Source organism: Falco punctatus (genome assembly GCF_963210335.1).
Source record: "Falco punctatus genome assembly, chromosome: 7".
In the NCBI taxonomy this organism is placed as follows: Eukaryota; Metazoa; Chordata; class Aves; order Falconiformes; family Falconidae; genus Falco; species Falco punctatus.
This window is the reverse complement of record NC_137587.1, coordinates 40,885,091-40,897,772: the sequence shown is the minus strand read 5'-3', so window position 1 is coordinate 40,897,772 and position 12,682 is coordinate 40,885,091. Positions and strand designations below refer to the sequence as shown.

The following is a 12,682-nucleotide window of genomic DNA, read 5'->3' as shown; positions in this document are numbered from 1 at the left end:
CAATTGCATGGCAGACTTGTAGCGCAGCAGAGAAGCTGTACAGAACCTCAGACCCATATGTGCCTTCAATTAATAATCATGAGCTTGATAATTAGGTGATTCTAACTGGCAATTAATTTTATAGGCCATTTGCAAGCCATGCACTCCTGCTACAGCGTGTGATGTTGGCGGCTGTTGAAGAGTGAGATGATAACCGCTTGGTGCTCGGTGCCCATCACCCCTGCAGCCCTCACCCTTCACAGCTCTGCCCCTTCCCCACCTGGCTGCCTCCCATGGCAGGATCTGTCAATTTTGCTATTTTAAGTATTTTTTTGGAATCAGGTCAAAGGCACATAAAAAACCCCCTCATTTTTCTACCAAAAGGAAGTTTCTGCCCAGAGTGTTTTTACTGGAAAAAGATACGCTACTCTTAAATATCTATCCCATACAGTTAAAACTATTCACCTTTAGATCAGGAAACATGTTTCCACATGAAATTTTCATTTGAATATGATTTAAAAAAAACCAAAACAAAACAACTCATAGAGGAGATTTGATTCTCAGCATGTATTTGCTGTTTCTAGGAGGTAAAATGCTTCCATGCGGCTTGTTTTGCTGATGGCAAGCAAACCTCCCCCTCTTCCTGAACATGGCATGAGCGCCACTGAAGGTGATCCCACACCGTTCTCCTAAAGCTGCCTTGGAAATGTGGTTCAGCTCAGCATGCTGTGAGCACAACCCCATAGGCCAACAAGTTTTTATCAAGTGACCTATATCGCTCCCTTGGAGAACACAGAGCAGCGCTCAGAGGAAGATGTTCCCATGGTCTGTACCTCCCTGAGCTGGCAATTGGGAGGTATGAGGAGCCCAGGCCACCAGAGGTCCGCTGGTCCGACCCCCTGATAAGAAAGGCCACCTCAAGCCATTGCTCAGGCCTTTGAATCCCCCCAAGGAGGGAGACTCCACCACCTCTCTGGTTTGCAGCCACCTACCACAGCCTCCAACCACCTCCTGAAGGCAAAGCCAGATCAAGCAGAAAAGCATGGCACCACCACTGGAAGAAATAAACGATCTTCCCAGCAGAAAGGGCATCGAGTCCAGCCCCAGACTCACAGTGTGGTCCTCGGTGCAAGCTCCTGTTCCTGCCACTTCACCCATGCCATGGTGGATGTTTTAACGGGCATCTTCCACAGGCTGAGAGCCACAGGCTTTAATGGGGGCAACAGCAGGAAGCCAGCAGGACACTGCAGATCTCTGGACTTCACAACCAACCTCCAGGATGGGCTCTTGGAACTGGGTGAGCCCAGGTGCTGCCCACCCACAGCCGCAACACCCCAGCAAAACCATCAGGGGGTTCCTCCCCTACATCCCACGGGTCCCGTGGGCCACCAAACATTCAGCAAGAAATAGCTGGGGAGTACAGATTAAATAAGGGACAATACCCTATACAGGGGCACGTACTCCTGAAATATCTTCAGATGTTTTAGGAAAAAAGATGAAAAACTTTTAAATCTTAATGCACCTTTCTGGCTGAAAAACTGTAACCATAACACACGGAGAAGATGGGGTAAAATAAGGTCATTCATTGCTATAATAGAAACAAAAATTAATTAAAATTTACTGGCTCATTCTGGGTCTATATATAAACATACATACAAAAAGACATCACCAGATCAATAAATGACCAACATAATAAAGAGCAAGTCAATTTATTCCTGATTGACGGATGCACAGTTTAGAAACTTCTGTAAGTGATACTACAGCACGGAAAGGCAAGACATCCTGCATCCTCAAATAGAGCATGAAAGAGCCAAGATTTCTCCAAAAAAAAAAAAAAAAAAAAAAAAAGAAAGAAACAAGTGGGAACTTTTTGGCAATATTTGGCATTAACTGGTATAGCATAGGAATTAATAAATAAATAACGGCCCGTCGAAGCCTGCATCGGCTTCCTTTCTCAGGGGTCATATCGCTCTTTCACTCTCTTCCAGGTATTCTTCTCCAAGTTCATCAATTTGATTTATCCCAGAATGCTGCATGTCATGGGAAACGGCAGCCAGCCTTCTCCCCCTCCCCCCCCCCTCGTCTAATCTGCTGGGTGCAGGCGCTGCCTGCCCTGCCTGCCCCCCCCCCCCCCCCCCCCCCCCGGCGCACCATACACCTCCACCTCAGAATCCACCTTACCTTACTCATCATTTCCTTTTTACGCTGTTTTCTCAAAGCAGCAGACTTACTCATCAGTGGCTGTTATAGTGCAAAGCACTAACCACCTCCACACGCATCCTACACTGCAGGGAAAGCTCCTCTATCTGCAAGATTTATTTAGGCGATTACAATTCTCATTGCATGGAGATTTATCTCAGTTTTGAGGTTTTCTCTTTTAACTAGGAAGGTAGTGAATGAAGTCTTCTATTTTTAGTATTAGTAATAAAAATACCGCCTCCTCAGCACACATCTTTTCAGTCATAGTATTCTGAGAACTTAAAAATAACCCCTCAGTATATTTTTATCTGTATATTTATCACTGTATATTTTTAATTTACCCATGACAACCTGTAGCTGGAAACTATGGAACACAAAATCAACTATTCATACTTCTTAATGAAGAAGCATACCAGAAGTATAGAAGATTTTATTAATTTTGCCTTTATCATGTAATGAATTTTTTGAATAAAGGAAATTGCTCACAGCAAGGGAATGAGCAGCAGCAGCAAGGAATAACTGTGAGCACTTCAAAGTGCTTATGCTTAGTCAGCCTCCTCCCACACTGCATGTTTAGTCCCAGACTGGAATAGAAAAGGCCCCAATCCACTCTGCTCTGCAGCTTTCAGTTACTGACCTGAAAGTATGGGACAGAGGTAAATAAAATATGTATTCCTTTCTTCTGCTGCTGGAAAGATTATGGCCATCAATAGCTGATTTAGCTCTTCAATAAACTCAAGCTGTAGCTGGTTCATGTTCCCATCAGTTCAAACACCTAACTGAGGCAGACAGCATGTAATGTTTTAATGTTATTTAATTTAATTCATCATTTTAACAGGCTAAAGATTTTAAAGGTGTTCATATTCCAATACTAGTACATTTTAAAAGACAAGTATCCTCTTACGTCTCTCAGTCTTTTTTGTTGTAATATATAAGTATTACCGCATATATACTTTTTAAAATTTATTTATTGAGTTCGACCTTCTGTGACCTTTTCATCAACATCATCTGGAAAACCTTTCTCACATTTTAATTAACACTGGGTACTTTTCCAGCCTGAGTTATTGATCTATGCAGTTTTACCCTGAAAAGCACTCTTAGATCTAGAAGCCCTACAGGCAGATTGCCAGCATCTTTTTTCCATGCAATTGTACATAAACCTTGAAAACAAAAAAAATAAGATGTCGTGGTCCATTATTTACTACTGTGATAGCTAAAATGGATTAAATCTAATCAACCACAGCTGGGCATGACTTCACTTTGGTGGATGTACCTCCTACCACAATAAAGCACAGAGCTGGCAAATAAATAAGGTGTCAAATGTGGATTTCCCACCTATTTACAGACCCAAAGAAGCAGCTCCCTTTTCAATCAGTTTTTAGATACCACCTCCACTGCTGGCATCCCTGAGAGCTGCTGTAGTTGGAAGTCAAGCCAACAGGTCAAGTGTTGGCTTCAGATGTACTCTGCCTGACAAGGATGCTCACTGCAGGAAAGCTGTGCATGGTTGGTCTGGGACTAAACTGCTCCAAGGCTTCCCCAGATAATGCCCTGGGAGGGGCTTCAGAAAGGGGCTGGACAGGAATTAGGGGCTGCAAAGCCCTATGCCAACTTGATCCAACATTTACCACTCTGTGTGTGGGACCCAAAGCATGCAGCTGTGGGAAGCAGGAGCCAGCTACAGCCTGATGCTGGTGGGCAACGTAAGATGGCAATGGACTCCTTGCACACCCATAGCTTGGGTGGGACGAGTGCTCCTCGTTTCCCCACAACCCTGGCTTTAGTCACACCTGGCATCCTAAAATCATTTTTAAGAACTTAACCAGATGCAAAGCAGAGAGGCACCCTGCAAGGAATCAATTTCTGACCAAGGTTTGACATGCAGCAAAATGCCTAGCGCAAGCAGGCATCAGCTGGGCTTGTAGGTGTTGGGTGTCATGGGGGAAGGGAAGCTGATCCCCGTAAATAACACTATTGATTTGAATACTGGAGCTGATGGGGATTAGGAGCACTGGGCGCTCAGGCAGGATCCTGCCTAGAGGGTTGCAGAAAGGCTCGGCTGCCAAAACCTGACCTTGGTCACGCTCGCAGGCTGAGGAGCACCCAGACTGCCAGTGACAGATACTACGGTGGTACAAACAGCTTTCACTTGCACCTGCAAATGGCTGAGGCAGGCACGGGCTGTTCCCAGCAGGAACGCTTCCTGCGAAGTTGGTGATGAAGCACAACCCACATGCTGCTCAATCCTGCCCCTGACTCCAGCAACATCACCCAACCACCCAGCAATCGGGAAGGAGAAGACCACTGCTGGAGCAGATTCCCCATCCAATGAGGCCAGTACCCTCCATGGAGACCCGTGCCAGGAACACTTGGAGCCAGTGCAAGCCAAAAACCTAAATGCCCCAATTAAGGTCACCGATGCGTTACCGAATGAGCTGCCCAGGCATCCCCCAGGGATGTGGCCTCTTCTTTTACGAAGTGCAAAGTGGAAAGCATTTAGCAGGTAGACCGTATAATTTTTCCACTTCAGCTGTACTTCTCCTGGAAACAAAGGGGTTTCTTATATGCTCTCTGCCTTTGGCTGGGGGTTCACATTGTGCTATAACATGGCTCCTTTTTAAAATTATGGGTTGGGAACAGCATGGTTTTTGGGCAAGCCTCCATGCTAGTTTGTAGCTGTAACAGATATTGCAATTACACGAATGCTTCAGCTGAAATATAGTGTTCCTCAGTGGATTACTTCATTCAGGTCTGCGGAACGTGTGTAGGCAGAAAATCCTTATTCTCCCACCAACTAGGTGTGTGATTTCTATATCAGACTCTTACCTATCAAAACATACATTTAAGAGATTATCTGTGAGGGTGTAATGCCATGAGGTGACAAAAACAAGTGCCGTGAGCAGTGGGATGGGAGGGGAGTGTGGCAGGTCAGAGTTGTTCTCATCTAATGAGCAGAACCTGGGCAGCCCAGCAAAAAAGTCCTTTGTGCTGTACATGGTTCCCTGCAGAGTGAATTTAAAAGCAGATACTACTGAACCACTCGGTTTTCCTCCTTAAAAGTGATTCATAAGCTGGGGGAGCTTGGTCTTGGGAGACCGGTAGGATGGGGTTAGCAGCCCCCATGCTGAGTGTCTGGCCCTGGATAGGCTCTGCAGAAAGGGGTGTTTTGCCCAGGACACAAGGGCTACTGCAATCGTATTGTTTTCTGGGTATCAACCACGTGCTTTTCTTTGCAGATAGAGAAGAAAATGGCTTTGGCCACTGTCTAGTGGTTCTCAAAATCCTGATGTCCTTAGCGCTGCAAAGACCAGACAGCAAAAAATGACAGCTGACCTGCAAGCATGAAATGCAAAGCTTGGCTTTGCAGCTGATCCCTCAGCTGTTACTTAAAAACCATGTTGTTTTGCAAGTCCCAAAATCTCATACTTTCTCCTTATTGGATTAAGAAACTGGAGGAAAGCACATTACTTAAGTTCCTAAGTAAAACTGGATATCACTAGCACCAAGTTCCCAACCTGGCACTGCTATTAACACGTAACAGCACTCACACTGACTGCACCACTGCTTGCTTCTTGCATAGGGGTTGTCCTCCGCTCCCTGTTTGAGCAACTTATAAAATAGCAATCATCCCAGGATGTGGAGAGGGCAGGAAGGCATGGCTCTGCAGGACAGTTATGCATGGAGCATCTTACCCGAGCACCTCACATCATGAGCCACAGACCGATAGCCCACCATGAAGCATTTCAAAGGTGACGCAGAATTAATCTCCGTGACAGGGGATGCTTTCTCCTAACAGATAACATCCAAAGAGCGGCTCTGATGAAATGCATAGATGTCCCAAGTACAGCAAAAACAAATGCTGTGATAAATCTTGTAAGCTGCCAAAAACGTTCTTTTTGTTCCCCAAGCTCCCGAGTTTCCACTACTTCATAAAGCAGCAGGGAGGGATGGAGCAGCCTTCTGTGTTGCCGGGGGGAAGGCATAAAGCCCAGCACTTTGGAGACTCTGTGTGTGTATCTCCCCTCCAGCAGGTCCCTCTGAAGGCAGTCACTAACACCGTGCAACTTCAGCGGGCAAGGGTCTGCACCCATCCTGAGCCTGGGGGGCTGGGGACACTGCACATCCACTTGCTTGCCAGCATCACCTCCCCAGGTCTCCAAAATCTTGTCAGCTGATGGAGCCTGGGTGGAGGGATCCAGGGAAGGTTACCTGCTCTGGTTTCATAGGCTAAAAGTGGACCGCTACACATCACAAGGCAAGATGCAGGGCTAGATGGAGGCTGCTCTAATTTCTTCTGCATCACTAACAAGTCCGAGGTGAAAAGTCTGAGAAGCCCCATCAGAAGCAGTAACTGGATTTCCTCAAAGCCCAGGTATTTGGCAGGACAAGCCTCGAGGGGTGGCTGGGGCAGCATCTCCTCCAAGCCCATTCCTCTGCTGGCAGGGATACAGGCTGGGAGCAAGGTGCAGCACCAGAGGCAAGCAACACCACATCGGATCCAGCAGCTCCTCCAAGCATCCAGGAGGTTGAGGAATTGCCAAAGCATTGCTCTCACACTGCCAGGACAGAGATGCCACTGAGATCTGCCCCACCGGGAAGAGAGCCAGCAAGGGGTCCTGGGTCACGCTGGAGCTCCCGCTGCCCTCTCCAGACCAAGCCATTCAGTCCCCCTGTGCCTCCACCCCCCTGCCCAGCATGTCCCACAGGGCCAATGCACAGCACCACACACAGAGCGTTTCATTACAAACCTCAGAGTGACAAGGAGTGTTAAGCAGATATAAAGCACATCAGTCATTTACCCATCTGGTGGGAAGTCTAGTTGCTGGCAGAAAATAGAGAGGATTGTTATGGCAAGATCTACCATATGGCACCATTATGTGGAGCTTTGTGAGTGCTTTCTCTGAGCGTGCAAGCAAGATTTCAGCCTTTGAAGAAACGCTGTATTGTTAGCCTGGATATGCAGGAGCCTCTTGAAAGAAGCTGTGGCAGATGGCACAGCTTTGTTCTCTTGCTTCGCAGGCAGCTCGTGCAGCCCCAGATATTCCCCCTCGCTGGGGCTGAGCAGCCCCACGGCTCAGCAATCCTCCTGATGCGTCCTACGGGAGGACCAATGGCTCCTGAAACATGATGGATGTTGCCTGGCAGGTACCACCCCATGGCACGAGCCCCAGGAAGCTAACACCACCGACCCGAGCTGGCAAGATGCACCGATGGTGATGCAAGGAAAGCTGCACGAAACCATAAAGCCTTGTCCCAGCCAAGGAAGCTGCAAATCTGTAAATCTTGCTCAAATAACCACGCTTTTGTTTGCGCCTCTCTGCCAGCACCTGTTCCTCCCTGGGTGGCTGAGCCTGGCCGGAGCCCCGGCAGGACAGCGCACAAAGAAAAGCCTTTCAGACAGGGCTGGTGCCCGCTTGAGCGACATCCCAACAATACCCTGACGAAAACCCATTCAGCCCAGGCGGGGGGAAAGGAAGGGAAAGGAAGGAGGTTCCTCTGGGAGGAAGCAGTGACCAGGCATTGACCACAACAACAATATCTGCATCTGCCCTGAGCCAGGCAAAAAGCCCCTGCCTGCCGCGTACCACTGGCTGGGACAGGGCACACCATCCCTGCAGCCCGGGATGGAAATCAGGCATTTCTTAAGGAAAATTGCTCCTGTTTGTGCCAAGACAAAAAAAAAAAAAAAACAACAAAAAAACCCAAACCAACAAACCACACCATACCCTATTTCCCTGTTGCTCCTCCTCAGAAACACTTGTGCAGCCACAGAAAAAAACCCTAACTATTTTAGTTAAAATCCAAAGCATCCATCCAACATAAAGCAGACGATAAAATAGCAGCCGGGAAAGGAGACTGAGCCTTTAACTGATCCTGGAGTCACAGCTGCTCCGTGTCCCTCTGCAGCCCAGGCCCTTGTCCTCTGCTGCTGGCACAGGACAATCACCAATTTCTCACGCTACAGATGTTTCCTGACTCAGCCAAACAAGCACATTTAAAAACACCTGAAGCTTGGAGAATATCTGCGGGATGGCTCCAAAAAGAAACAGGTTTTGCCCTTTGATGTACACAGCACACTGGCATCTGCAGAGCAGGGACTCAGATGGATTGCTGGTCTCTGTGGAAGAATTGTCCACCCCAGTGATCAAACACACTGCTGCAACGTCCCCAAAGCCACCACCCATCCCAAACCTGAAATCTGCCCACTCCCGTCATTCCGAGTCCCTGATGGGAACGAACGGGGCAGAAAAGTCACTATTAAGCTACAAGAGAAGAACTGGCCTAGGACCAAGCTGGGCTGGCAAAGCCTCCAGATCCACTGCAACCCCTCTGACTTCCCGCAACCCAACCCACTGAGACAGCCGAGGGCTTTGGAGGGAGCCTTGGTCTCACGGCGTGGGTACCAGCCATCCCACCCCGGACGGTCAAGCGTGACAGGCCGGGTGGCATCAGGCTCCCACAGGCGTAAAAATCAGCCCAGTGCCTCTGAGTGCTTTCTCTGTCTCTCTTCCAAACGTTACACAGTGGGTTTATACAGAAACAGTGGGACACTTTCCAAACCATTTCACTAATGCTGAAATTTAACACCCGACACCAACAGGTTACTGAGAGCAAGAAGGAGCTGTTGTAATGGGGGGGTTGCAACTCGAGTCCCCTGAATGGGAATCTGCTCTCTCCTGCCCGGGGCAGAGCTCAGCCTCTGCCTCCCCAGCACACCCCACCTGGGTCCAGATCTGCCTGACAGGTTTTTTGGGGAGCCAGGGGGTTGCAGCTGCTTGCATGGGAGCACGGTGGGCACCTGCTGTCCTCCCTCCCAGTATGACTTCAGTCCCCTGGGAGCCAGCACAGCTTCTGCTGCCAGTGTGCACTGGAGCAGCAGCTGCCTCCGGAGCCTTATTCTCATCCATGGCTGGGGGAAATAATCCAAAATCTTGGCATCATGGAGAAAGTGATGGAGAGCAGAAGGGCCACACCAGGGCGTGCCCTGGGCCCAAGTGTTCCCTGTGAGCGCCGCTGGGCTCCTGCCTCGCTGCACAGTGAATTCCCTGCAGCACAGTCCCTGCACAAAGCATCTGGCTGAATTTGGGGCAGATGCTTTGAAAATCCTGGGCTGAGATGAGGTGCTGCAGGCTTGGTGAGGTTTCAGTGCATGAGCCACCTTCAGCCTGGCTGGCAATGCTGAGCAGTACTGCAGCAAACCTTTGGCTAGAGAACAGAGAGAGTTTTCCATGGGCAAGAATTTCCCCAGGAAAATCTGATTTGGCCAAGTTATCAGCAGAGAAAAATGTGGAACAGAGGCAGTCACTCCACCTGAACAAACCCAGCCCAACTGGCAGTGTTTTGCAGGACAGCTGCAAGAAAAGTCCTGCTGCAAGCACGGCTCATCCCCACTGTGCTGCATCAGGTGTCCCAGTCTGCCACATGTCTCATCCCATCCGTGGCAAAGGACATCTGGGCAACACCAGCTCTCGTAATAAAACCACGAGCTCTCCTCTACCAAGCAGCCTGGCTCACCACAGCCACACCGCCTGGCATCTAACAGATGTGCTATACCACAAGGTGTGACTGACCAGCGCCACAACTCCCAGCTCCCTCTATGCATCAAAGCACCGTAGAGGAACCCATTTCACTGCTGAATCAACTCAGAGTGCAGCACTCTGGGTCCATCCAAACCACCACACCAAAATGTTTTCAGTTACAGGAAATTTTTTGGCTTTTTTTTTTTTTTTTTTTTTAAAAAAATATCCATGTTTCCCAACGTTTTGGTACCGAGGGATAAAGAAACCGTATCCTGACTCTCCATGTTTCAATTTAGCCCACAGCCAAGGATTTCTGTGAAGCAGAGTGCCCAGCAAGTACAGTCACTTTGCACCTACAGGGGACAACCTGCTTTACCAGCTTAGACACCCCTGCACACCACAGAGGTGCACAAAGCCAGACCAGCCCCCAGCCCCTGCTCTAAGAAATCGAGGCTTTCTAACGGGAAAGAAGCCACCCCAAACCAGCAGGACTTCAGGGAAGAGCAGACCTCAGGTTCAGTGCAGAACTGCTCCCAACAGCAGCCCCTGATGCTTCCTTCACAGTAAAGCTTGTCTGAAAACTCAAAACCACGTCTGGGGAGACTAGAAAGATGAGGAAAAAAAGTGGTGGGGAGGGGAATAAAAATAAAAAGCATCCTAACTTACCACCAGCTCAGTGAACATGACGTCCAGCTCCTCCACCGGTGGCATGGGCAGCGCAGGCTCCATTGTCTGCAGGGCAAAGCTGCTGTCATTCCGCAGCCGGTATGTGATCTCGGGGTGGTCACTGCTGCGAAAGCAGCAGAAGATGAAGGAGATCCCCCGACCGCTCCTCTTCCTTGGGGCCATGGCCAAATTCCTCTGTGTCCCTCCCTCCTGGGTACTAGATCCTGAGGGGAAGAGAAGAGAGGAGGCTCGAGCAGCTGCCCCGCAGTGCTGTGCTCCCATCCCACCAAGGGGAGGAGGAATCAAAACCACCCACGCGCTCAGTACGGAGGGGAAGAGCGGAGACAGTTTATGTGCCAAATATTTCTGCTCAGATTTGACGTTTACGGTCCTGGCAACCTTGACGACCATGCAAATTAAAAAGATTAATTTGCTTTGCCTTGTGCCAAAGTGGGCAGCAGCAGGAGGATGCACCGCCGATCCTGTGGGGAGAGGGGTCCCGGACCCCATCACTGTTGAAAAATCCAGATAATCCCAGCTAACCTCCTTGTGCCATGGCAGCCAGGCCAGCCCCCTTCCCGGTGTGGCCAGGGTTATGGCAAATTTGGGAGGCTGCTGTCAGGAACAGCTGGATGGGCTTGGGGCCACCAGGTATATGGTCCCCAGCATGGGTGACTTGGTACTCAAAGACCTCACATGACTCAGGATGACCCAAGCCACGGACAGCAGCAGACCTGAGAAAATATTGTATATTCTCTCCCAGCTCCTAAACATGTCCCTAAACACCTACTGGCAACTGCCAGTTGGGCAGCTCTTTTTCATGGGACATTTTACTTGGCTTTAATGAGATAAACCCTACTTGAAATTCCAGTAAATATTTACAAGACACTACTGCAGCTGATAAAAAGCACACGTTGCTGGTAGCTCAGACTTTCCTATGCAGTGCTTATGTTGGGCATCGCTTGCACCAGTGGTCACTTGGGTTTTGCTGATTTCTAAAACTCAGGTTGGGATCAAAGCTCAGACATGTGTCCTGCCTGACCGGTAATAACAAGGACCAGGCAAATACTACCCCAAAATTGGGACTGTCAAGTCAACGATACAAGAGGAGGGCCACCTATGAGGAATGAGGACAGCGGAGAAACACCCTAACGAGAAAAATCAACCAGCAAAGTAGAGAATTTTTAAAAAGCCTAAATATTTGTCTTATAAAGCCACACACCCACACATTTTACCTCTGCAAAACAAGACGCCGAGATGTTAAGAGACAGGACAAACAGTCAAGATTAATGCAGAAGGGTGAAATACAGATGACTCAGATTTATTAACAAAGCTATGAAGAGACTTGGGGAAAAAGGGTCAGCACCGGGAGAGGAGTCTGATCTCCCTGGAGCCAGCCACTCGCCTCCAACTACGGATTTATATGCCCCAGTAAACAGCTGCTGAGCCCCACAGAGAGCCAACGCTGGAGGCAGGTTGGGGGCAGGCCCGTGGTTGGACCCTGTACCACTGTTTGCACGGTGAATGTTGCCCTCCCAGAACAGGGACCCTGCAGAAAACTCAGGCTCTACCCACATTACTTTTAACAGCGGATCTGATCCTTAAAATCAATGGCGTGTTTTAAGCATGTGGTGTAATCATCTGCTGAACCACAAATGATGGGAAACAGCTACTGGGTCTTCACACAGGATAATCCCAGGACTGCTCTGTGCCCAGTCCAGACTGTCCCCCTTCCTGAAGGGCCACAAATCTCATTTCACATTTAGCATCTTGGATGTAGAAAAATGCAGCCACTGGAGGAATTTCAGCTGCCATGAAAGCTCTCTCATCACGGCTCCCCAGCAGCCAGCACCGCAGCAAATCCATTAGCAGCCTGCTGGCCTCCCCTCAGTGTTAGGAGGGGTTTGGGACCTGCTCAGGAGCTTCTTTGCTAAAGGAGGGAGGCAGACAAAAAACCTAAAGGCACACAGACCTCTGTTCCCTCCAACACAGAACAAAACATTGCAGGCTTGGCTTTTGAAGAGTCATGAAAAACAGGACACAGTGAGATGCTGGTGGCTGCCCAGGACTTTGTGCCTGCACAGCTCAGTCCCAACCTGCACGTCTTCAGCTGTACAAAGTTTGGTCGCTTGGTCATTCCCAGTCCATGGGTACAGCCACGCCGTGCCCAGAGCAGGGCCTGATCCTGTTCCTGCAGCTGGTCTGGAGCAAACGGACACATCTTCCTCTTCCATGGGTGTTTTCCATCCCCTTGTCAACACCACATGAAGCTTGTCTTTGAAACCTGCTGCTACGTACAAGCTCTGACTTGGGCTTGC

At 49.2% G+C, this 12,682-nt stretch overlaps 1 protein-coding gene across 6 annotated transcripts in view; it reads right to left on the bottom strand.

Moving 5' to 3' along the window:
• DAAM1 (dishevelled associated activator of morphogenesis 1) overlaps positions 1-12,682 on the bottom strand; it is a 146,927-nt gene that overhangs the window by 47,259 nt on the left and 86,986 nt on the right. For all 6 annotated transcript variants that reach the window (XM_080394478.1, XM_080394476.1, XM_080394481.1 and 3 more), the window contains one exon: positions 10,365-10,588. In XM_080394478.1, coding sequence (XP_080250604.1) covers positions 10,365-10,547 — 183 coding nt within the window. In that variant the 5' untranslated portion in view covers positions 10,548-10,588. The remainder of the gene's footprint in view (positions 1-10,364; positions 10,589-12,682) is intronic.